The sequence below is a fragment of the Myxine glutinosa genome, chromosome 2 (assembly GCF_964187855.1).
Source record: "Myxine glutinosa chromosome 2, kmMyxGlut1.1, whole genome shotgun sequence".
Classification (NCBI taxonomy): Eukaryota; Metazoa; Chordata; class Myxini; order Myxiniformes; family Myxinidae; genus Myxine; species Myxine glutinosa.
This window is the reverse complement of record NC_136262.1, coordinates 110,033,006-110,059,568: the sequence shown is the minus strand read 5'-3', so window position 1 is coordinate 110,059,568 and position 26,563 is coordinate 110,033,006. Positions and strand designations below refer to the sequence as shown.

Sequence of the window (26,563 nt, the reverse complement as noted above, 5' to 3'; positions counted from 1 at the left end):
TCTAAAATTATATCCCCCCCCTCTATTTACATGAAATGGTTTGGTCCATTCGCAACGCCAAAGCGAACGGCGAACGGCTTGCGAGTACAGTGACAATCCCCCCCCTCTATTTACATGAAATGGTTTCGTCCATTCGCAACGACCACAGAACCCCCCCCCTCTATTTACATGGAATGGTTTGGTCCATTCGCAACGCCGGCACACGCGATCGTTCGCTGCTCTCTGATTGGTTGAATCGTTTTTTGGACATAGCTCGGTAAGTAATTGTCCGATTAATATGAAACCTTGAAAAGGCACATCCTCGGGTCCCCAGCAATATACCTGGCAAGTTTCAAGTATATCGGACCCGTGGTTGTCGAGAAACGGCGGTCACAGACAAACAAACGTACAGACAGACAGAGATTACTGGAATTATAGATAGATGTTTAGGGTCATTGTCATGTTGCAAGGTCCACCTTCGGTTGAGCTTCAACTTTCCGACAGCTGGCCTCGCATTATCCTCAAGCACCCTCTGGTACAATGAATAATTCATAGTGGATTCTATGATGGTGAGCTGCCCAGGCCCTGATGCAGCAAAGCTGCCCCAAACCATAATATTTCCACCACCATGCTTTACAGTTGGTATCAGGTTTTTGTGGTCAAATGCTGTCTTTGGTTTTGGCCAAACGTGTCTTCTGGTACTGTGGCCAAATAGCTCTACCTTCGACTCATCTGTCCAGAGCACATTGTTTCAGAAGTGCTGGTCTTTGCCTCCGTGTTCATTGGCAAACTTTAGTCTTGCCCTGATGTTCTTTCTGGACAGCAAAGGTTTCCTCCTGGCACACCTCCCATGTAGATCAAATTTGTGCAGCCTCTTTCTCATGGTAGACTCGTGCACTTTGACATCAACAGTGGCAAGAGCTACCTGTAGGTCCCGTGATGACATTCTGGGGTTCTTAGAGACTTCTTTCAGCATCTTGCGGTCTGCTCTCGGGCTGAACTTGCTGGGGCGGCCTGGCCTGAACAAGTTGGCAGTTGTTTTGAATCTTCTCCACTTGTAGATGATCTTCCGGACAGTCGAATGATTGATTTCAAATTGTTTGGAGATCTTTTTAAATCCCTTCCCAGACTCGTAGGCGTCTATAACCTTCTTTCTGAAGGCCTCAGAGAGCTCTTTTGATCGAGGCATTGTGACGCCACACATTTCAACAACAAAGAGCAACCCAAACTAAATGTCTGAGGTTTAAATAAGACAGGTTCCTCCAAGATCCTCTCTAACGATGTTCTAATCATTTGCACCTGAGCTGGTGCACCTGATTCTAATTTTAGGTATTTGAAGTAGTGATAAATGTAGGGGTGTACTTACTTTTTCCACATGTGAAATTTGCATTTATGTTTATTTAAATTATACAATGGACTACAAAATGTAAATGTTTCATGATATTTGTTATATTATATCACCTTTATCTTTCAATATTGTTGAAAAGAAGATCAAATAGCTATATGTTGCAAAAGTCAAAACTTTACATGGGGTGTACTTACTTTTTCACGTGACTGTGTATATATATATATATGTATATATATATATATATATATGTATATGTATATGTATATATATATATATATATGTATATGTATATGTATATATATATATATATGTATATGTATATGTATATATATATATATATATATATATATATATATATATATATATATATATATATACATATATACATACATACATACATACACACATACATACAGTGCCATATAAAGTCTACACCCACTTTTCAAAATTTTCACCTTTTGTTACCTTATAGCCTGGAATTGAAATGCATTAAATGAGACTTTTTCCACCTTTATTTACACATCGTAACCCAAACTTCCAAGTGAAAAACAAATTCTACAAATTTCAGAAAGTTAATAAAAAATACAAAACTAGAATATCTTGGTTGGATCGGTGTCCACCCCCCTGAGTTAATACTTGGTGGAAGCACCTTTAACTAATTACAGCTGTGAGTCTGTTGGGATAGGTCTCTACCAACTTTGCACACCTTGATTGGGCAATATTTGACCATTCTTTTGCACAAAACTGTTCAAGCTCATTCAAGTTGCATGGGGAGCGTTGATGTACAGCCATCTTCAAGTCACGCAACAGATTTTCGATTGGATTTAGGTCGGGGTTCTGATTGGGCCACTGAAGGACATTTAACTTTTTGGTCCTTAGCCACTCCAGTGTAGCTTTGGCTGTGTGCTTTGGGTCGTTGTCATGCTGAAAGGTGAACTTCCGTACCAATTTCAGCTTTCTTGGAGAGGGCAGCAGGTTTTCCTCGAGGGTTTTTCTGTATTTTGTTCCATCGTATTCCCATCGTACTCCATTGTATTCCCTTCTGTCCTGACAAGTGCCACAGTCACTGCTGATGAGAAACATCCCCATAACATGATGCTGCCACCTCCATGCTTCACAGTAGGGATGGTGTTCTTTGGGTGATGTGCTGTGTTGGGTTTGTGCCCAACATAATGTTTTACATTTAGGCCAAAAAGCTCCAACTTTGTTTCATCAGACCACAAAACCTTTTGCCACATGGCTTCAAAATCTCCAGTGTTTTTTTACATACCTCAAATGGGACTCACGATGGTTTTTTTTGAGTAATTGCTTCCTTCTTGCTACCCTACCATACAGGCCAGATGTGGAGTCCTTAGGATATTGTTGTCATATACACACAGTGACCAGTCTTTGCCATAACAGTCTGTAGATCTTTCAAAGTTGCCATTGGTCTTTTGCTGGCCTCTCTGATCAGTCTCCTCCTTGCTTGGTCATACAGTTTGGAGGGACGGCCTGATCCAGGCAGGGTCTTGGTGGTACCATACGCCTTCCACTTCTTAATGATTGCTTTGACTGGGCTCCAAGAGATATTCAAGGCCTTTGAAATATTTTTATACCCATGCTCTGATTTGTGCCTTTCCACAACCTTATCCCAGAGGTCTTTGCTGTGAAATGCACGATTCAGCAGAGGAAACCTACAGGAACAGCTGATTTTATTCTGAAATAATCAGAATCATTACAATTTAACACAGGTGGAGGCCAATTAACTTGATGTGTGATTTTGAAGGTGATTGGTTACACCTTGAGCTATTTTACAATTGCTATTATAAGGGGGGGTGGACACTTATCCATCCAAGATATTCCAATTTTGCATTTTTAATTATTTTTTCTGAAAGTTGTAGAATTTGTTTTTCACTTGGAAGTTGTGGGTTAAGATGTGCAAATAAAGGTGGAAAAAGTCTGATTTAATGCATTTTAATTCCACGTTATAATGTAACAAAAAGTGAAAATTTTAAAGGGGGTGTAGACGTGTAGTCGGCCATATATAGGCACTGTATTACTTTCTATAGTCTTCCCATATTTGGAAGGAATAACCAATCAGCTCTCATTTAATCAATTACCCGAGGTGGCTAGGATTTCAATACATTTACCCCCATGTTCCTCCAGCCAAACAAAGCTGCATCATATATATATATATATATATATATATATATATATATATATATATATATATATATATATATATATATATATATATATATATATATATTTGTGGGGCCAATTTAACCCCCACTTACTTCGGGCTAATTTAACCTCCACTTATTTCGGACCAAATTAACCCCCACTTACTTCAGGCCAATTTAATCCCCACTTCCCACATGTACTCAATTGTGCACATATGTAAACTGTTCCATCCATAAATTAGAGTATGTTGTGAGGAACGACCTGAACTATTATGCTTGCCGTGAGCTCTCCTGAACTATCATGGTTAAAAGCAATAACTTTATTTGTAATAAAAAACAAAATCAAAATTTAAGTTTAATCATAATTTAACAAATCATTTTTAAATTTAATAGCTAGAGATACTCAAAAGTGTGTGTGTGTGTGTGTGTGTTTGTGTGTGTGTGTTTGTGTATGTATTTGTGTGTGTGTGTGTGTGTTTGTTTGTGTATGTATGTGTGTGTGTTTTTGTGTGTGTGTTTATGTGTATGTTGTGTGTGTGTGTGTGTGTGTGTGTGTGTGTGTGTGCACATGCATTTGTGTGTGTGTGTGTGTGTGTGTGTGTGTTTGTACTTGTACGTGTGTGTACGAGATGGTGGGGGAGGGTTAATGCGTTTTTATATTTCTCACAGTGTTGAATTACTTTCATGTCATTTCATCAGTTTAGGATTTACGATATTGGAGATCTGAGAGAGTAAACAAAATCCATAAACGTGTCACAGACGGTGCACTGCTTGTGTCCAGTGCAGTTAATAATCAGCTACCTGATTTGGATCCTTGATTTGCCCTTCCTGTACTAGTCTGTCCAAGTTAAGACTTTAAAACATTTTGATGAACTTTTGATTAACTTACAATATATGTCAGATTGCTTTTTGCATCGATCACATGAAAACAGATTGCTGTTTATGTGCTTCGCTGTAGTAAGCATTTAAAAAAAATGTATGTGTGGTTTATTGATGACGTAGATTTATGTTCAGTCCAATATGGCTTCCAAACCACGTGACCAATGATGATGTCATGAATTTAATTCTCCAATACAATTTTTGTGTAGATTATGCTTAAGAAATTTCAAAGTGATCGGATCAAGCGTTCTAGTAATTATGACGTCAGAATGAAAGCAGTCATGCCGTCATCATGAATATGTTGTTCTCCATGGGGAGTACTTGACAATGAGCCATGTTAAAAAAAATTTCCGTGGAGCGGTTTTGGAGATGGAGGTGTAAAATGTTTCGATTTTTCCAAGATGGTGTCCGCACCACGTGACCTATGACGTCATAATTATGATGAAAAATTATATAGGAGGAATCCTATGGTGAAATTACTTGGCAATCAGACCAACGATTGCTGAGAAGAGTATACTCACGTTCTGTGCGGACAAACAGACAGACAGACAGACAATCGGACCCAAATGCAATACCCTCTCCTCCGGCGAGGATAATAAAAGATTCAATGCCCACATAATGTACAATTTGTCGAAATACTGTATCCGTCCTTACTTTTGTTACCATCTTTTACCTGCAGGACAACATCCTCAATTTCCCCCCTACTTTCTTCCGGGACTAAGAGATCATGCGAATCCACAGCCTGAGTAAGGGATTTTTATTTATTTATTAAATCTTATAAAGAAATTTTTATTGGGATGATATGTCTACTTTTATTTTGTGAAACTACACGTGTTATAACAAATCGACACGTTGCTTATAATTGATAGGGTGAGCTGTTTCCTAGCACAGAAGCACAAACATATTCCCTCTAAAACACAATTAAACTGTCCAGTTGCTTCCGGGCAGCTGAGGAATCACAGCTGAGATGGTAGCAGCACTGGCTGTCAACAGAAAAGACTTTTCCTTCCAGCTATCCAAGTCCCACGAAGTGAAAATAATAGCACTAACCCGACATTCACTAAGCTGACCCCTGTAGCTGGGTGGGACCGGTTTCCACTCTTGGATATGACTCATTGATTGACAGGAAGGGAAATCACTGTTTTCTGGAGCTAAACACACTTCCAGGTTAGCTTTTAAGGGCACTGTTTTTACTCATCTGTACAGATGTTTTTTTGGACATCTCGTGTTGCGGTAACGATGTAGGAAAACCATAAACGGAACTCTAATTTCTCCTTTTCTTATTGCCCTGACAGATTGTAACCACGAACCGATCGACTTGCAGAACCTCACGATGCACCACTCCAGACCTACTCTGGCTCCAGACGTGCACAGCCTGATCCATACTCCCGACATGAGCTCCTCTTGGGTTCACTCTGGCCTACAGCACTGTCCAAGGGCTGGATTTACTGAGGGCAAGTTTCCAAACTCAAACGGGCGGTCCAGGGCCGAACCAACCGCCATCGATTGTCCCAGCATCCAAATAACAGCCATTCCGCATAACAGTCTACCGAAAGCTGAGCAAGGAGACACCAATGGTAATGGCTCGCAAGGAATTCTGGGATCGCGGCTTCTTGATCATTTGTACCTCCCACTCGAGCATGGTTTCTACCGTGAGACGTCGCACAATTTGAGCCCGACCGGAAGCCTTTCATCGCGGAGTTGTTTTTCTGATGCATCATCCATCGAATCTTACCCATATACAGGTGAAGATGGAGAGATGGAACTCAATGATGCGACGTCACGTGTTGCCTTTCACAGCACCTCACCACACCACTCTCCCCTTCCTTCTCCTGAGGGCTCACCTAGCATCCGTGGGTTCTCGGATAACGGTTGGCCTTCTATACCGCCTCAGAATCATCATCCCGTAGCCCGGCGCCGCTCTGCCGGTCCGGTTTTTCGCAACTGCCCCCCTGATGAAGCCTACCTGCACCCACCTCTGCTTCCACAGGGACCTCTATCTCAGCCAACCTCACCCCGAGGAAAACGACGCTATTCGAATGCTGATGTATTCCACCAGCGGTCAGCCATGCACGCTTCACCCGAGCATTCCCCTACGACATCACCCATCGCTTCACCACGTGGATGTATAGCCGATGAAGCGTTGCCCACAAGCCACCACAAGGTCACAGACCCAACCAGGGATGTTCCATCCAAATCCCGTCGGACCTCCGAGGCAGCTGCAGATGGTGGATCATGTCAGAGTGCAGACGAGCAGAGCTTATCACAGCAGACGGTCAAAAGAGAACACAGCCGGGAATCCTTCCTTTGTTTGCCCTCGATCTTCCCATGGGAGAAGTCAAAGCCAAGTGGCATGACCCATGCCCCCATTTTCAGGTAAATATTTTCAGAAGTTTATGCTTTTGGATTGAAATGTTTCTCGATGCACCTTGTTAACAACAGCCCAGGTGCCATTGTGCATCATAATCCACCAGGTTTCAGCAGGCCTCATTCCATCATAACTTTAGTGATGCAATCGAAGCCAATTATCCCCAAAGTTGACCTTCTTCATACCTTGTACGAGGGTCGTATTCGGTTTAAAAGGAAATCTTTTTAAAAATCCATTCATTACACCATCGAGTTTTCCTTGTCAACCACAAATTGTGCTTCCAATGTGGGTATTTCAAGGCAAGACCACTTTTTACCATAGGCCTTCCTTTGACACTGTTTGCCAAATTCCTGGGGACCTCAAATGAACTGAAGCCATTCCAGCATCCAACTACGAGCCAAGAGACTTGTGGGGATTTTCGAAAGGTATTTGAAATGAGAGTCTCGGGTTACTCGTATTTTGCCTCTTTTGATGTCAAATGCCACCCAGGAATATTTATTAGGCCATCATTTTGGAAAAAAAATGAAAATCTTTCTTGGAATTAAAATTGGTTAAGAGACTGAATGAGTCATGGCTTCAATATTAGAGTTGTGTGTGTTTTTACATTATGTATTGATAAATCTGAATGCAACTTTAATATTTGTTGTAATAAGGTAGGGCAGTGATGACGTAGATCCTTTTCTGAGGACGAGTCCTCTCGGCCATATATTTAGTGACGCATTTTGTTTGGATTTCACATTGTTGCTTTGATTAATAGGATCGTTCAAAAGCGGGTTTTCAATTTTCCAAACGGCGCACTAAATGTTTTGGGGTCCGTCTGTCTGACCACGATGCATTCGGTCGTTACTTGTCCAATCTCAACCAAACTTACCATGGGGACTAAGGGTCACGTCATTGTGGTTGTAGCGAGTTCATTTGCCCTCCTCCCCCAGGAGTTTAAACGCCTTGGACAAATGCTGTGTTAAGGTGTATATAGATAGCTCATCATGGCGTTTTTCCAAGGCCACTTCCAATAACAAAAGTAATAAATAATATTATACTACAGTAATATTAACAATAACATATCAAGTGATATTGACAAGAATATTATCATGCTGCCATTTATCCATCATGCGAAGAAGAAGCTGGGCATCAAGCTTTTCACCCTCGGATGAAATTTTTCCGTTCAAAATGTTATGTCAGCAATAATGAAAATAGCATAATAATATTATTACAAAATAATAATAATAATATTAACAATAATAATGGTAATAATGACAATAGCATAGTAATAAAATTGTTATTACAAAATAATAATAATAATAATATTACCAATAATCTATCTATAATTCCAGTAATCTCTGTGTGTCTGTGTGTCTGTGTGTGTGTCTGTGTGTTTGTCTGTGACCGCTGTTTCGCGACAACTACCGGTCCGATATACTTGCAACTTGCCAGGTATATTGCTGGGGACCCGAGGATGTGCCTTTTCAACGTTTCATATTAATCGGACAAGTAGTTACCGAGCTATGTCCAAAAACGATTCAACCAATCAGAGAGCAGCGAGCTATCACGTGTGCCGAACGTGGCGAACAGACTCTGCCTCGGACGGCACATTTGAGAGCGTATTCATTTATTTCACGTTGGCAAACTATGTTGCCGCTATGTTGGCGTTAAACTATGTTTTAAAACTAATCTATCTATAATTCCAGTAATCTCTGTGTGTATGTTTGTATGTTTGTATGTTTGTATGTATGTATGTATGTTTGTCTGTGACCGCTGTTTCTCGACAACCACGGGTCCGATATACTTGCAACTTGCCAGGTATATTGCTGGGGACCCGAGGATGTGCCTTTTCAAGGTTTCATATTAATCGGACAAGTAGTTACCGAGCTATGGCGATTTCTTTACCAAACTCCGCAAGCCGTTCGCTTTGGACCAAACCATTTCATGTAAATAGAGGGGGGGGATTGTCACCGTACTCGCAAGCCGTTCGCTTTGGACCAAACCATTTCATGTAAATAGAGGGGGGGGATTGTCACCGTACTCGCAAGCCGTTCGCTTTGGACCAAACCATTTCATGTAAATAGAGGGGGGGGGGATTGTCACCGTACTCGCAAGCCGTTCGCTTTGGCTTTGCGAATGGACCAAACCATTTCATGTAAATAGAGGGGGGGGGATATAATTTTAGATATATATATAGTACGGGCATGCCCTAGTAATGATAATAATGACAATAACATGCCTCCTCAACCCCGGCCGATTCTCAAGAATCATAAGCTAATGGAGTGTGAAAATGTATTTTAAAAGCTGAAAAGCACTCTGAATACAAAGTAAACTCAAGTAAGTAGTAAGTAAGTACACATGAACTCCTTATCACCACCCCCCCCCCCCCACACATGCACATACACATGACCCCCACTACCCCCCACCCCCTCCACCTGCACATGTACATACACATGAACCTCCCCTTCCCCACACATGTACATACACATGACCCCCCTCCCCCTCACCTGCACATGTACATACACATGAACCTCCCCTTCCCAACACATGTACATACAGATGAACCTCCCCTTCCCCACACATGTATATACACATGAACCTCCCCTTCCCCACACATGTACATACACATGAACCTCCCCTTCCCCACACATGTACATACACATGAACCTCCCCTTCCCCACACATGTACATACACATGAACCTCCCCTTCCCCACACATGTACATACACATGAACCTCCCCTTCCCCACACATGTACATACACATGAACCTCCCCTTCCCCACACATGTACATACACATGAACCTCCCCTTCCCCACACATGTACATACACATGAACCTTTCCTTCCCCACACATGTACATACACATGAACCTCCCCTTCCCCACACATGTACATACAGATGAACCCCCCCTCCCCACACATGTACATACACATGACCCCCTCCCCACACACATGTACATACACATGACCCACCCTCATCTCCCCCTCATCATCCCCCCTCCCCCCGCACATGTACATACATATCAACCCCCCCCCCCCCCCCCTCTGTCCTCTTCCTCATGGCCGCTCCTGTATGGAGCTGGTGTGTCTAGCTTGGGTCACATATCTCGAGTAGTTACTTCTCTTTCTTTTTAATCTCCGATTGTTTTGATCATTTTCTTTCAATATTTTTGATGGACGAAAAAACCGAACCACATTTATTTGTCTTACTGTATTTGTATTCCCCTTTGTCATTCTTGAAAACCTACATCTTTATCAATTTAACAGAACAATTTAGACCACTAGTAATTAGCCAGCTGTCCCCATTGAGGTCCGCATTTGTCCATCAAGTAGAAAATTGCAAGTGACGTTGTCTCCCACAGGACATCATCATTACCACCACTTGACTGGCAGCTACCATCACAATCGGGTCTGTGTGAGCTCAAGATCGAAGTCGAGCCAAAGCCTCACCATCGCGCTCACTATGAAACAGAGGGCAGCCGTGGAGCTGTCAAGGCGGCCAGTGGTGGCCATCCTGTGGTGAAGGTAAGGATTTCGCATTTCACGTTGCATATCCATAACTAGATGGTTGTCATTTGATGCCTGAAAGGCCTATGGATTTACATGCCCAGAGATTCAGGTGTCAAAACTGCCATGATGTTGTAAGCCACCATAGGGTACCTTAGTTTCTCTGGAACACCTATTGAGGATTCCATTTGCAATGGACACAAAATTAGTGTTGAGGTTGATTGAATTCCACTCGACTGTTTTAGACTTTTAGGCCGAGCGATTCCATCTTCTGCTAAAACATGAATTTAAGATACCATCGGACTAATTGTACTGGAATCAAATAATATATGAGGGAGTGTTAACGCAAGTCTCTGTGAAGGCCCATGGTCAGTCTGCGGACAAGATAAACAATATATTGTATCAATTAAAGATTATGTTTACCACTGTGGGATATAAAATGTGGCTGACGTGAGAGCATCAGCCCTTTCATTCGAGAAAAATATGGTCCTCCAACCACATATATGAAAATAGACCACCCATGCTAAAGCCCATCCACTTATGCCTCTTTTGCTCTGATGAATAGTGAACACTCAAAATGTCAGCCCCAGCTCATTTCCCACTGCAGTAAACCCACGGATGAACCTTTTGCTGACAAAATCGAACCTTAAATAGAGTGGAACTGTTCAGACCAGATAGGGAAGTTGCAAATGTTCAGAAAACATAATCATTACAGTCATTATATTGACCTTTTCTCATGATACACTGATTGTAGTAGTACAGTGTAGGTCTACATGTGCAATCTGTCCTTCAGCTAGACACACACACACACACACACACACACACACACACACACACACACACACACACACACACACACACACACACACACACACACAATCACAATCTCGTTTTTTCATTTCTGTTCCTCACAATTCTATTCCTCTCTTTCATTCACACACACATTTTCATTGTCATTCATTACACACACACACACACACACACACACACACACACACACACACACACACACACACACACACACACACACACACACACACACACACTCCGATTACACTACCTTCTCCCATCCTTTTGGGCTCCATAAAGGTGCAGATGAACAGAAGAGGTATGATAACCCTAACCATCCTCGACTGCTCTTCAAATCAATTTTTATATCTCCTATTTATGCTTTTGGAATATTTATGTCCAACAATTCCCCAATCCGGGCCTTCTTCTCTGGAACATTAAGCCGGTCACTCTTCTAGAATTGATTACCGGCGCACTGCACATAATCAGTCTTTTGACAAAGAGTAGGTGAGTTATCACCAGCACCCTGAACATTTAGCAAATTCCTCCAGTGACCTACAGGGGGTACCGCATCACCAACACGCGACATCACCAACACATCGCATCACCAATACGCCTCATCACAAATACACGACATCACCAACACGTGACATCACCAACACGCGACATCACCAACACACCGCATGAGCAACACGCCGCATGAGCAACATGCCGCATCACCAATACGCCGCATCACCAATACGCCGCATCACCAATACGCCGCATCACCAACTCGCCGCATCGCCAATACGCCGCATTACCTACACGCCGCATCACCAACACGCCGCATCGCCAATATGCCGCATCACCAATACGCCGCATCACCAACACACCGCATCGCCAATACGCCGCATCACCAACATGCCGCATCACCAACACGTGACATCACCAACACGCCGCATGAGCAACACATCGCATCACCAACACGCCGCATCACCAATACGCCGCATCACCAACACACCGCATCGCCAATACGCCGCATCACCAACACGTGACATCACCAACACGCCGCATGAGCAACACATCGCATCACCAATACGCCGCATCAGCAACACATCGCATCACCAATATGCTGCATCACCAAGACGCCGCATCACCAACACGCCGCATCGCCAACACGCCGCATCGCCAACACGCCGCATCGCCAACACGCCGCATCACCAACATGCCGCATCAGCAACACATCGCATCACCAACACGCCGCATCACCAACACGCCGCATCACCAACACGCAGCATCACCAACACGCCGCATGAGCAACATGCCGCATCACCAACTCGCCGCATCGCCAATACGCCGCATCACCAACACATCGCATCACCAACACGCGACATCACCAACACACCGCATCACCAACACATCGCATCACCAACACGCCGCATCAGCAACACATTGCATCACCAACATGCCGCATCAGCAACACATTGCATCGCCAATACGCCGCATCAGCAATACGCCGCATCACCAACACGCCGCATCACCAACACGTGACATCACCAACACCCCGCATCACCAACACGTGACATCACCAACACATCGCATCACGAACACGCGACATCACCAACACATCGCATCACCAACACGCCGCATCAGCAACACATTGTATCACCAACATGCCGCATCAGCAACACATCGCATCGCCAATACGCCGCATCAGCAATACGCCGCATCACCAACACGCCGCATCACCAACACGCCGCATCAGCAACACATCGCATCGCCAATACGCTGCATCAGCAACACATCGCATCACCAACACGTGACATCACCAACACGCGACATCACCAACACGCCGCATTAGCAACACGCCGCATCACCAACACGCCGCATCACCAACACGCCGCATCACCAACACGCCGCATCACCAACACGCCGCATCACCAACACGCGACATCACCAACACGCGACATCACCAACACGCCACATCAGCAACACATCGCACCACCAATACGCCGCATCACCAATACGCCGCATCACCAATACGCCGCATCACCAACACGCCGCATCAGCAACACATCGCATCACCAACACGCCACTTCACCAACACATCGCATCACCAACACGCCACTTCACCAACACATCGCATCACCAACACGCCACTTCACCAACACGCCGCATCACCAACACGCCGCATCACCAACACGCCGCATCACCAACACGCCGCATCACCAACACGCGATATCACCAACACGCGACATCACCAACACACCACATCAGCAACACATCGCACCACCAATACGCCGCATCACCAATACGCCGCATCAGCAACACATCGCATCACCAACACGCCACTTCACCAACACGCCGCATCACCAACACACCACTTCACCAAAACACGGCTGCTGTGACTATACCTGTGCAGCTCTTGGAAAATATGCAGACTCCTTAACCATTGAGAAAATCGAAGAATCATTGACATTGTTATGCCAACTATAGCATTCTTTTTGTGTTCTTACATCATGCATGAATACTTTTTCAACAGAAATATAAATGAAACTAGAAAGCATCCCAAAAATGCATAGCCAGTCCCCACCTCCGCTTTGTAGTTTGATGAAAATAACAGCAAAAAAAAAATGTATATTTTATTACTTGGTGTTCTCCATATTCTTATAAACGAGGTTTGTTGAAAATTTTATGACAAATGCTCAATTGGTAAATAAGTGAATAAACAGAGGCGATTACAAAACCTGCCGTCTCATGCTGCGCAGTGGTGGACGTGCTGGTAAGGCCTGTTTGTATCTACTATAAGTTTGCCCTTTGACATTTTGACCTAATTATTAATTAGGCTACTCCATATTCTCATAATAAAGGTTTGTTGGAAAATCTGATGACAAAAGGTCAAATTGTAAACATAAGTTATGGTCCACACACACACACACACACACACACACACACACACACACACACACACACACACACACACACACACACACACACACACACACACACACACACACACACACACACACACACACACATTTATGTTCATCAAAATCGAATCAATTCATCCTTATCACACACCCAGCTTGTCCACCAAGTTTCGTCCGAATCCTTCCACAACTTTTTGAAGTATCCTGCTCGCAGACAAACAGCCATGGGTGAAAACACAACCTCTGTGCACCTTTGGTGGCGAGGTAATTCTATGCTGTTGAACCTCTGTCCCTCAAAAGCCATTGCTATGTATCAAGGTGTCTGTAGGAACTTGTATACAACTGAAAACAGGTGGATTGCAGATGGTTTGTCTATTCCCGAGCTCTGTAATCGTGAACCAAAGTAGAGCCAATTGTAACCTGCCTAGTTTTCATTTGATCCTCATATACAGTCACCTGGAGGTGTGTTAATCAGTCACCGTTGAATATCAAAAATCCCATGTTTCCTATAAAACAATTCCGGGAACCATTTGCTGGTATTTTGGGCAAATTGCAAATTCCCACTTTCTGCAGAATTTATTGCCCTTTTCATCACGTTTTTTTTTGCCATTGGGATGGAATGAGCAATGCTAGGAGTATGATTCTCAGGGGACCGGTGAATGCAGGTGTACGTTTGGTAATGTCCACGCGGAATGACGAGTGGCTTCTTTGAGTGGTGCTTCCTTCTATATTAAAATTAAAAAAACACAATGTGTATGCATGCATCCTCAAGTATGAGCTGCTCCAGATGCAGATACAAAACAAAATAGGAAACGGTTTTTACATTTGCCCATCTTGTCATTCTGATTGTAAAGGGCATTTTTCTTTTCAATTCCATCAAAGACTGACACTGAGCTTTTCTGCAGCCTCAAACAATTACAAAGATGCCTGAAATTCCCTACTTTTGGTGCAGCTGTGCTTATAAAGCAAACTACTCTCCGCAAGCCAGCGACACACACACACACACACACACACACACACACACACACACACACACACACACACACACACACACACACACACACACACACACACACACACACACACACACACACACACGTAGTTGCTTCAAAAACACCTTTTGGACCTCAAGTCTCGGGTAAAGTTTCGTTTTAACCTTTTGATTTCACTTCCTTGACTGTATAGAATAAAGATGATTGAAAGGCAAATCCACACATAATTTAGAATTTTCTGGATCTGTGAAAGCCAAATTAAGTTGGACCTTTGTGGTTAAACAGCTTTCTAGTTTGATTAAATATTTTATTTTGAATCGGTAATTATTTTGAGATTCAGTGGCGCATTGGTTAGACCTTCTGTCTGAGTCTGGGAGGTTGGCGGTTCAAACCTGACCACAGCTGAGTCATACCAAATACTATAAGAAGTATGTGCTGCTTGCATGATGCTCGGCATTTAATAAGGGTAGAGCATAGATAAACAACCATAGGTTGGCAGCCACTGCATAGGCAAGATGGCCATAATTGTCTCCGAAGTTCCGAGACAGGAAATCCATATTATTATTACCTCCGCCACCAAAGGTGGATGGAGGTTATGTTTTCACCCCTGTCTGTCTGTTTGTTTGTCTGTCCGTTTGTGAACAAGATATCTCAAAAAGTTGTGGACGGATTGGGAGGAAATTTGGCAGAGATGTAGTGTATGTGACGAGGACGAAATGATTTAGATTTTGGTGAAGATCCGGATTCGGATCCGGATACTAGAATTTTTAAGTGATTCTTCACCATTGGGAGATCGGGCCAAAAACAACACATAGCAGAATATCTCAAAAAGTTGTGCACGGATTTCAACGAAACTTGGTGGGCCGGTTGGGTGTCTGACAAGAACGATTCCATTCGAATTTGGTGAAGATCTAAATATGGATTCGGATATGAGAATTATTTAATTATTTAAGTGATTCTTCACTATTGAAAGATCGGGCCAAAAACGACACATAGCAGGGTATCTCAAAAAGTTATGGATGGATTTGGACAAAACTTGTTGGACAGGTTGTGTGTTTGACAAGAAAGAATCGATTCCATTTTGGTGAAGATCCGGATCCAGATCCAGCTCCTAGAATTTCTTAAGTGGTTCTTCACCATTGAGTGATATGGCCAAAAACGAGGAGTAGATCAGGGTATGAAAGACTGGACCTATGGTGATTCCTGTGATTGATTTTTTATTAAATCCGATTCTGTATTGTGATTTTCTGGTCTACTCTGAGATACAAAATGTAAACTATTCACCAGGCGGAGGTATGTTCTCTACTGAGTGCAGTTGTAGTTATTATGATGATTATTATTAATAATAATTGCTCCACAGCAGTGATTAATTCTGGCAAATTAAACCAGATTAAATGATGAATGTCATCAAGAGAACCTTGGAAGATAGAGGTTTGCAGAGAGAAAACAAACTTCAGAGTTGATGCCGAACTGCAGATAGAGCCACTGAATGGTTTCGTCCCCTTTTATTGAATGAGACCATTTTGAATGAAGTTTTTACAACAGCACTCCTTTGTTCAATGAACATTTTTGCAATGAATGGGTAGAAATGGCAGCGCTCCTCTGAGTTCTATAACGATGCTATCATCCTCCATTCTTTGAAATGGCCATTAAGAAACTTTTTCTCTGCATTCGAATATGTATTAATGACCTACATATATTAACTCACACAATGTTAACATTTTGAGTGTGATATATATATGTATGCATATGTATGTCTATGTACATATATGTACATATTTGAATGTATAAGTATATATATATATATATATATATATATATATATATATATATATATATATGTATCTAATATATATATAATATATATATATATATATATATATATATATATATATATATATATATATATATATATATATATATATATATATATATATATATATATATATATATATACCTGTATATATATATATATTTATATATATATATATATATATATATATATATATATATATATATATATATATATATATATATATATATATATATATACATATATATATATATATATATATATATATATATATACATATATATATATATATATATATATATATATATATATACATATATATATATATATATATATATATATATATATATATATATATATATACATATACACACATGTATATATATATATATATGTATATATATAATTATATATATATATATATATATATATATATATATATATATATATATATATATATATATATATATATATATATATATATATATATATGAATACAACAACAACAACAACATGCATTTTAAGGCCATTTTCCCTGCTAGAGCGGGGGTTAGCCTTGCGGTCCCCATGACAATCTTCGCCATTTTGCCCTATTTTCTGCATCTCTCCTTGTTTAACCCCCTTGCCCGCATTTCTTCTTCCACCATCTTTAGCCAAGTCTTTCTCGGTCTTCCCCGTCCTCTACTTCCTTCGACATTCATTTCCATCACTCTTCTCAACCAGTCACTTTCATCCTCCCTCAACACATGACCAAACCATCTCAACCTGTTCCTCTTCACAGCATCAATCACAGGCTCTATTCCCATCTTTCGCAATTCATCATTTGTCTTCCTCTCTCTCAACGATACTCCGCACATACATATATATATATATATATATATATATATATATATATATATATATATATATATATATATATATATATATTGTCGCGTACCCGTGGTTAACACCACAGTTACGGATGACCGATTTGCGAGACTTTAACTCCCGAGGCGAACACTCAATGGCGGACTCAAGTTCAACACCAACGCGCGGAATGGCGGGCCGCAGCGAAGGCTCCGCAACCTTATCTATTAAAATCAAACACCCAGGAAAACTGCGTTCAGATATTATGTACAAAAAGTAATATAAGGGTTTATTAGGAAAAGTAAAGCCAGTGAAAAAGCCCGCCGGTAAATCTAATAACTCTAATAAACCTAAATCGGGACGTCCCCACACGACTGACAGCAAACACAAACGAGGGAGATTAATCACGAAAATAACACGTCCCGTCGTTCAAAATATACGCGGAGATCGGGCTTATCTGTCTTTGTCGTCTTGTATTGTTGGTGTCCAGCACCGCTCCTTCCGGCCCGATCGCACACCACGAGGCCCCTCGCTCCAAGCACCACACGTCCGACGCAGGCCAGCGGCTCCACTTGACCAGGGACAGGAAGGACTCCTTTCAACTCCACTCGACTCGACGCGGGAGTGCTGGCAGCCAAGTGCCAACGAACTGCTCAGTGCCAACTGGGTGTGCTCTCGTGTGTCTCCTGCGACTCCCTACAACCCGAACTGCACTCGAACTGCGACTGGAATGGCGTGTCCTCTCCAACTCTCCACCACCGCTCAACTCTCTGGTGCCTGCCTGCGTCTGCCAGTGCCTGCCACGAACTCACTCAACTCCTGAAATGGCGTCCGACCGTCGCCTATATTGGTGGCCGATGACGTCACATTGCGCACTCCTCAGCCAATCAAAGCCTCCCGCGACTCCTGACATCTCCCCCGTTACGCGACCCTGCGGTCCTGGCATAACACGTGCCGGCCAGGTTTGTAGGCCTTTGGAGGCGTACACGGTGGCGGCCAATCGTGGCGGTGTTTTTGACCTGGTTTCCTGTCAATTTATTACGAAGTCCTTGTCAGGGAAAGGGGGATTATTTAATGTTGCGCTAAGGACCTAACTAATGTTTATGTGGTTTGCAGTGCCATAAAGGACAAAGGTTTGATTACTAGGTGAGACTCACAGGGGCGTTACCTTTAACCCCTCACTATTTAACACTCGAATCTCCAGGTAGATCCACACTCATACATCTTACCCCGACAACCGCCTAAACATCAAGAACTTATTACATGTAGAGTCCCTGTCACGACAGCCGAATACCTACCTATTCAGATCTACCTAGCTCTAGATGTTGCATTACCAAATTCATAACACAGCCCCCCCCCTGGAACCGTAGCTCCTGCAAGGTTCACCGCAGGGCTACCATTCCAGCCTTAACACTTACTGTCACACACTTAATTAACCTACGAAATAAATCAGGAAGGGCTGTGGGAAGTGAGTCGGACTACCTACCTACACTTCCTTAACATGCTGAACCCCTTAACCATCATGCAAGTATGTACATCTTCTTCGTTGTTCCTGTGGAGGGAGGAAACAACAACACACAACACTAACTTAACCACAAAACTTAACCATCTTTCCAAAACTCAAAACTCTAACCTTTGTACATACCCCGGTCTACAGACCGCGTCCCCCGGTGGATGCCACAAGACTCAACCTTACCTGCGGGGCCATCCCCAATGCATCCCCCCTAAATTTCCACGGGCCCTGTCCAGATGTTACAGGTGAGTGACACGGCTCGGTGGATTTCGCCCACATTCATGCAACACAGACCCCTTAACCACTCATTCTCATTCCATAGGTCATCAAGGCATTTCAAAAATCAACAAAGCACTTATTCCCAATACACCCCCTGCAGGACCATGGCATTGATGTCATTCACGTGTGTGTGCATTCCTCAACTAGGCAGCGGGGAGGTACCGCACAAAAAGATGGTGGGGGCGCATCAGGCTGTGGTGCCCGCAGTCCCAAAAACAAGTCAACCGACTTACAAGTTCATTGCCCCCCCCCCTTCACCTCTTGGCCCCATGACAGCCCAACAGCCCCTTTCCGCCGTTACCTCGCCGGTGAGGGTCTCCACACACACCAGGCTCCTTTGCCTCCTGCTTTCGCGCAGCAACACGGGTCACCGGGGGACTTCCTCACCCCGCGGCGCCCAACCAGACCCTCCACCGACGAGCTCCAATTTCCAGTTACCACCGGCTGCCAGGGGTAATTGCCGCAGAGGGGGGCCCGCAGGCATCGCTCCTCAGAGCTTGCTCTGTACCTGCGGACACACACACCTTTCCCACCCACAAGACCCCAAAACACACTTCCTCCCCCGCTGCCATTCAATTCTCCACACAACTCAGCACAATTCAGTACAATTCATAGATGGTGTAAAAGGTGTTACAAGGCTTGCCATGGCCTGCTACATGTGAAATTCCCCCAGTTCACATTTAAACCATCACATCTTCCCAAAAGCACATTTCCAAAAGCACAATTATCACCCCTCATTATCTCCAATAATCATCACACACTCTCCAGGTTCCACTCTCACGACCACATCAAAACACGTAACCACAATACAAAAACATACGCCACCCACAAGACACTGTGGCTCCCATTCCATCCCCTCACCGGCCATGTCATCACTCTCACCCGCCTCCCAACTCCAAATTACATGTCCCCAATTTCCCAAAGCAAATCCTGAAGCCTGGGACAGTACTCCTCAAAACACTCACCTCAAGTGCAGGTAGTTGCAGGTTGGTCAGGTCCAAGAGTGTCATCCACCCATACAATTCCCAAAATTTCACATGGGGCCTACCAAATACTTCCAAATTTCTCTTTTGTCCCCACTACACTGGCAGGTATGTGGATCCGCATCCAACGGTGATCATCACTACACAACTACCTGTGGCCACGACAGCTCTGCACCTCTACCGTGCAAGGGTCACCGGGACAAGGTGAGCAGTCAAAACGCCAACATGGCCCATGAGTGTCCATAAGGGTGCGACCCACCATCCATCCTTCGGCCCCCCTGCGAGGAACACAGCTGCAGCAGCCCCAGCTGGCCAATGTGGTGAGCACTTGCTGCCACAACACACACTACCGCACACACAACCTCGGCCCTGGGGGGCACGGTCGCAGTGCGTGGCATCCCTACAGCCACGTCCCCTGCACCTCCCCATCATCCCCCAGTCCGACTACAGAACTGCAGCCCCCCAGTGCTCACCCACACTTGACCACACCAAGGTCCAGTCAACAGCCATGCTCCACCAGGAGACCCACCCAGAAGACATGGTCCACACACCTCGGACACGCACAGCACCACGTTGACCCTCAGGCTACACAACTACATCCCCATCATCCCGCGTCCCAAATATCAGCACAGTTGCCCCCGCAACCAGTTGAAAGCTGTGCCTTGCTACCCTATTAATTTCATCACAGCCTCCAACACTTTGGTCTACACACCTGGATCAATAATGGCGTCACTGTACAGTGTCCACCATGGCATTTCAAAATCCACCCTTAAATTTCCATCTAACCCACAGATTACCCATGCCAACCATTTGTCACATTTCACTAACCTCACCAAAGAAGGATGCTTTGCCATACACATGCCAGCCGAGCATGGCCCATATGCTCGGCTCGTTACACATCTCCCGATTCACATCCCCATGGCTCTCTTCCCAACCCGAGAGTCCATAAATCACAACGGAGCATCTGTGGAAGGTCACTCACACCATCACGTTCCACAGATGCCCCAATGGTTGTCCGGCAGGCTATCTCCATCCCTGTCCATTCGGTTTGACCCGCGTCCATAGACCAACCACCATGCCAGGTCACCACATGCTGGTTGTCCTAGAGTCCCTGGAGGAGAGTGCCAGGTCGCATGCCCGGGTGGTCACCACATCAGTCCCAAGTTGGCCGTCCGCAGTGCCACCACCAAAGCGCGACCCACAACACCTCCCCCTAGTGGTCCTCAATATTTGCCATCCCAGGCTTGAGAAACCACCTCGGACCTCCCTGGAGGTCTTAACCCCCACCAGGGTCCGGTGACCCTGCCGGCCCGAGCCGCCGGCTCGGACGGCGCCCCGACGGACAAGGGACGCCACACTCCACCAGACCCCCCGTGGGACCCAGGTCGTACCTCGACACCCAAGGCTGGACCCCACGTCCAAATCTCGCCATCACAGCCCCCCAGCTGGCCGGCATACCCAAATTTTGAAAGGGGCAACTTTTGCCCGAGGCCATCACCCATGACCTCTCCATGTCCAAATCCCGCAGCCCGGGGACCAATCCCCACCATGGCTGCTCCAAATCAATTTCCCATTGTAATTTTATTTTACAAATTTTCATTCCCACTGCCAAACCGCAGCTGCAGGGAACAACTTCTACCACCGGTTGTTCTGCCCCTCCCTGCAGTTGATCCAAATTCCCTACAGGGACCAAATCTCCAGAAGCTCTATCTCCCGATCCTCCAAGATCCAAATCCAGCCCGGAGCCAACACACTCCCCCAACTGGTCGTCCAATTTTGGAGCCTCTGTTTCCAAATAGCAGTGTACAGTGAGCGTCCCCTCGGTCATTCCAACCACCTCCTCGGACCAACTCACCTCATCTCCCAGGCTCCTTTGGGCCTGAACAAGCTCTACTTCCATGGGACTGTCACAGGTCTCCAGCCGCTGGATCAAATCATCCCCATCCTCATCATTTCCACAAATCATTCTTGGCCCCGCCAGGCTTTGATCAATATCCCCAATAAATACCTGGTCCGGCTCCATTGCACGGACCCCCAAAAACTCTACCCCCTCTTGCTCCGCACCACCGCCCTGGTGCTGCACAATTCCAAATTCATCCCCCGGTTGGGGTGTTGTGACATCCACACGGTCCCGATAAACAACCAGGCCAGAATGTGGGAAACATTCCCCATTTGCTTTATCAATTCGAGCATTTGTGGCACCAATCTGACCCTCCAACTTTTCCCCCATTTGGACAGCCTGCGTCACGCCCTCTTCTATTTTCGACATTAATTCCTCCCGTTTCAATTCAATTTCCACCCCTATGGCTTTTTCCATCTCCCCCATTTGAGTTTCTACTTTACCCTCAAATTTCCCCAGTCTGTCCGTAATTTGGTTTTGCACTCTCCCTTCTATGCCATCAATTCGTTCCCCAGCTGCTGTGCCATTTCCCCAATTTTTCCTTCCAATTGTTCATTCCTTTCCTTTATTTCATTCCCTTGTTCATTCATTTGTTCATTCATCACCTCCATTTTTCCCTCCAATCCATCGATTTTGCTGACCATCCCTTTGATTTGTTCTTTCAATCCCTCCTTTAATCCTTCAATTTTATCACTCTGGGCATTCAGGTCCCCTTTTAACCCATCAATTTTATTTCCCAACCCACTTTTCATTTGTCCCATTTGTTCCTCCAATCGATCACTCATTCCCTTCATTCCTTCCCTACATTCCTTACTCATTTTATTTTCCAGCCCGTCAATTTTTCGAAGCAATTGACCCAACATCTGGTCGGTTGTCGGGGCCGTTCCTACTGCTCCCGACTCCCCGGTGGGGGAGGGGGATAAGTTGGTGCTCGGGACGAGGGAGGTTCCAAGGCTCACCTCTACATCAAATTCCCCTATTTCCGGCTCACTCCCGACGCTGACGGAGGCCTCGCTGCGTACTTCCATCTCATCAATTTCCGACATCCGCTTTCCGGAAGATTGTTTCCCGCGCGCGTATTTATTTTAATAATTCCAGTAACACAATTTAAATTTGACGAAGACGCGATATCGCGCTCCGTATGCCCAATTGATTATTAAATTTCTCCGCCTCGCCTATACAAATTTTGCGTTCGAACGTCGGACGCAATGTACGCCCGACCGTGTCGATGTCTCGCCGCGGACAAAAAAATTTGTCCGACGGGTTCAAATCCCACTCCTGACACCACTTGTCGCGTACCCGTGGTTAACACCACAGTTACGGATGACCGATTTGCGAGACTTTAACTCCCGAGGCGAACACTCAATGGCGGACTCAAGTTCAACACCAACGCGCGGAATGGCGGGCCGCAGCGAAGGCTCCGCAACCTTATCTATTAAAATCAAACACCCAGGAAAACTGCGTTCAGATATTATGTACAAAAAGTAATATAAGGGTTTATTAGGAAAAGTAAAGCCAGTGAAAAAGCCCGCCGGTAAATCTAATAACTCTAATAAACCTAAATCGGGACGTCCCCACACGACTGACAGCAAACACAAACGAGGGAGATTAATCACGAAAATAACACGTCCCGTCGTTCAAAATATACGCGGAGATCGGGCTTATCTGTCTTTGTCGTCTTGTATTGTTGGTGTCCAGCACCGCTCCTTCCGGCCCGATCGCACACCACGAGGCCCCTCGCTCCAAGCACCACACGTCCGACGCAGGCCAGCGGCTCCACTTGACCAGGGACAGGAAGGACTCCTTTCAACTCCACTCGACTCGACGTGGGAGTGCTGGCAGCCAAGTGCCAACGAACTGCTCAGTGCCAACTGGGTGTGCTCTCGTGTGTCTCCTGCGACTCCCTACAACCCGAACTGCACTCGAACTGCGACTGGAATGGCGTGTCCTCTCCAACTCTCCACCACCGCTCAACTCTCTGGTGCCTGCCTGCGTCTGCCAGTGCCTGCCACGAACTCACTCAACTCCTGAAATGGCGTCCGACCGTCGCCTATATTGGTGGCCGATGACGTCACATTGCGCACTCCTCAGCCAATCAAAGCCTCCCGCGACTCCTGACATCTCCCCCGTTACGCGACCCTGCGGTCCTGGCATAACACGTGCCGGCCAGGTTTGTAGGCCTTTGGAGGCGTACACGGTGGCGGCCAATCGTGGCGGTGTTTTTGACCTGGTTTCCTGTCAATTTATTACGAAGTCCTTGTCAGGGAAAGGGGGATTATTTAATGTTGCGCTAAGGACCTAACTAATGTTTATGTGGTTTGCAGTGCCATAAAGGACAAAGGTTTGATTACTAGGTGAGACTCACAGGGGCGTTACCTTTAACCCCTCACTATTTAACACTCGAATCTCCAGGTAGATCCACACTCATACATCTTACCCCGACAACCGCCTAAACATCAAGAACTTATTACATGTAGAGTCCCTGTCACGACAGCCGAATACCTACCTATTCAGATCTACCTAGCTCTAGATGTTGCATTACCAAATTCATAACAATATATATATACAGTATATATATATACATATATATATATATATATATATATATATATATATATATATATATATATATATATATACATATATATATATATATATATATATATATATATATATATATATATATACATATATATATACAATATATATATATATATATATATATATATATATATATATATATATATATATATATACATATATATATATATATATATATTGTTACGGATTCGTCACTTCCGTTGTTGTGGTTTTCATCCACTGTAAACATTTTTGATTCCATGTGCTATTATTGTTGTAGTTTAAGGGAGATAGAGGTTACTATTTTCAAAAGGTAAAAAAGTCAATGTTTTAAATGAAACCGGAACCGGACGACGACAAAGAAGAAGAGGAGGAAAGAAAGTGGAGCGAGTGAGTCGGAGAAGAAGCCTAGCTGCTTCGAGGTCTGGAGCAAACGTTGATGAACGGAGGTCACTAGCGAACTTCGGGTTTCCCGGGAAAGGGATTCTTGCGACAGAGTTGTTATCGCTGTGCCAGATCAACCTGCGTGTCAGGTTTTGGCGGTTGATTCCGAGGAGAATCATTGTCGTGCCGTTACGCCTCGAACGGGCCGTCGGCCATTTTGACTCGCGCGCTTTGCGCATCGCGCAAGGTTTTTCGCTTCGCTTCAACCATTTTCACCGCATCCAGACGTTTATCTGGTGTGTGTGTGTGTCACGTGGATTTTGAAGGTAAATCTGCAGTTCGCCGGTTTGGAGCCGTGAAACGTCCATACCCGAGGGTGTGATTTCCCAGTCGCCTGGAGGGCGCCTTTGGATTTCCCCATCGCCTTGAGGGCACCTTTGCGCAGCTTTGGCCGCGTGACTGTGACTGTCATCCGAACGGGATTCTGGTCTCGATTGGACATCGTTCTGACGATCGCTGGAGCGGATCGACTTGGGTTTGATGCCGGAATAGAGACATTGGGGAATGTTCTTCTTTTCGCTCACTTGGAGCACAGTGAGTTATATTGTATGAACCTGATGGTACCATCACAGGAAATATATATTGGTTGTACAATTGATTACTATTGTTGTTGTACTGTTATTCTTGTGTGATCTTAATACAATATTTGTTTGTTGGTAACAATTGGTGTGGCTTCACCATTGATCTTTGACATACTGAAAAACACATTTTTCTGCCGTGACTCCTCTCGGGGCTCGGAGGTACACCGTGACCGGGGGTTGGTGAGGAGCACGTAACAGAAATTGGGGGCTCATCCGAGTAACGGAAATTGGGGGCTCGTCCAAAATTGGCCCAAATTGAAATTGGGGGCTCGTCTTTGCTGACAAAATTCCTAAATCTCGTCTGGGATTAAATTCCCCTAACATTCGTCCAGGATCGAATTCCCTAACATTCCCAAAATTCCCAAATTGGAATTTTTCTAACATTCCCAAATTTGTCAAAAAAATTGGAAGATTTCTGTGTGAAGGTTAACAGGTGCTAACTAATAGTCACCATGGTGTTTGACGCAGAAACGTTTGTGGCATCCCCTAATGAGGCACAGTTCCAAGCGTTAAAAAGATCGGAACTCTTGATATTGGCCAAACATTTTAACTTGGAGGTCCGAGCTCGTATGAAGAAAGCAGAGATGCAGACATTGGTGGTAGAATCTCTGGTGGGACAAGGAACATGGAAAGAGGTAGCCTTGGATTGGTTACCCGAAGAAAAAGAAAATGGGGAGCTCCGGAAAATGGAGATGCAACTGCAGAGCCA

The 26,563-nt window shown here is 44.5% G+C and overlaps 1 protein-coding gene across 3 annotated transcripts in view; it reads left to right on the top strand.

Moving 5' to 3' along the window:
- The window catches only part of LOC137414419 (nuclear factor of activated T-cells, cytoplasmic 3), a 323,497-nt gene that overhangs the window by 155,949 nt on the left and 140,985 nt on the right, over positions 1-26,563 (top strand). For all 3 annotated transcript variants that reach the window (XM_078771398.1, XM_068099948.2, XM_068099947.2), the window contains 3 exons: positions 5,048-5,114; positions 5,664-6,744; positions 10,081-10,243. In XM_078771398.1, the coding sequence (XP_078627524.1) occupies positions 5,096-5,114; positions 5,664-6,744; positions 10,081-10,243 (1,263 nt within the window). In that variant the 5' untranslated portion in view covers positions 5,048-5,095. The remainder of the gene's footprint in view (positions 1-5,047; positions 5,115-5,663; positions 6,745-10,080; positions 10,244-26,563) is intronic.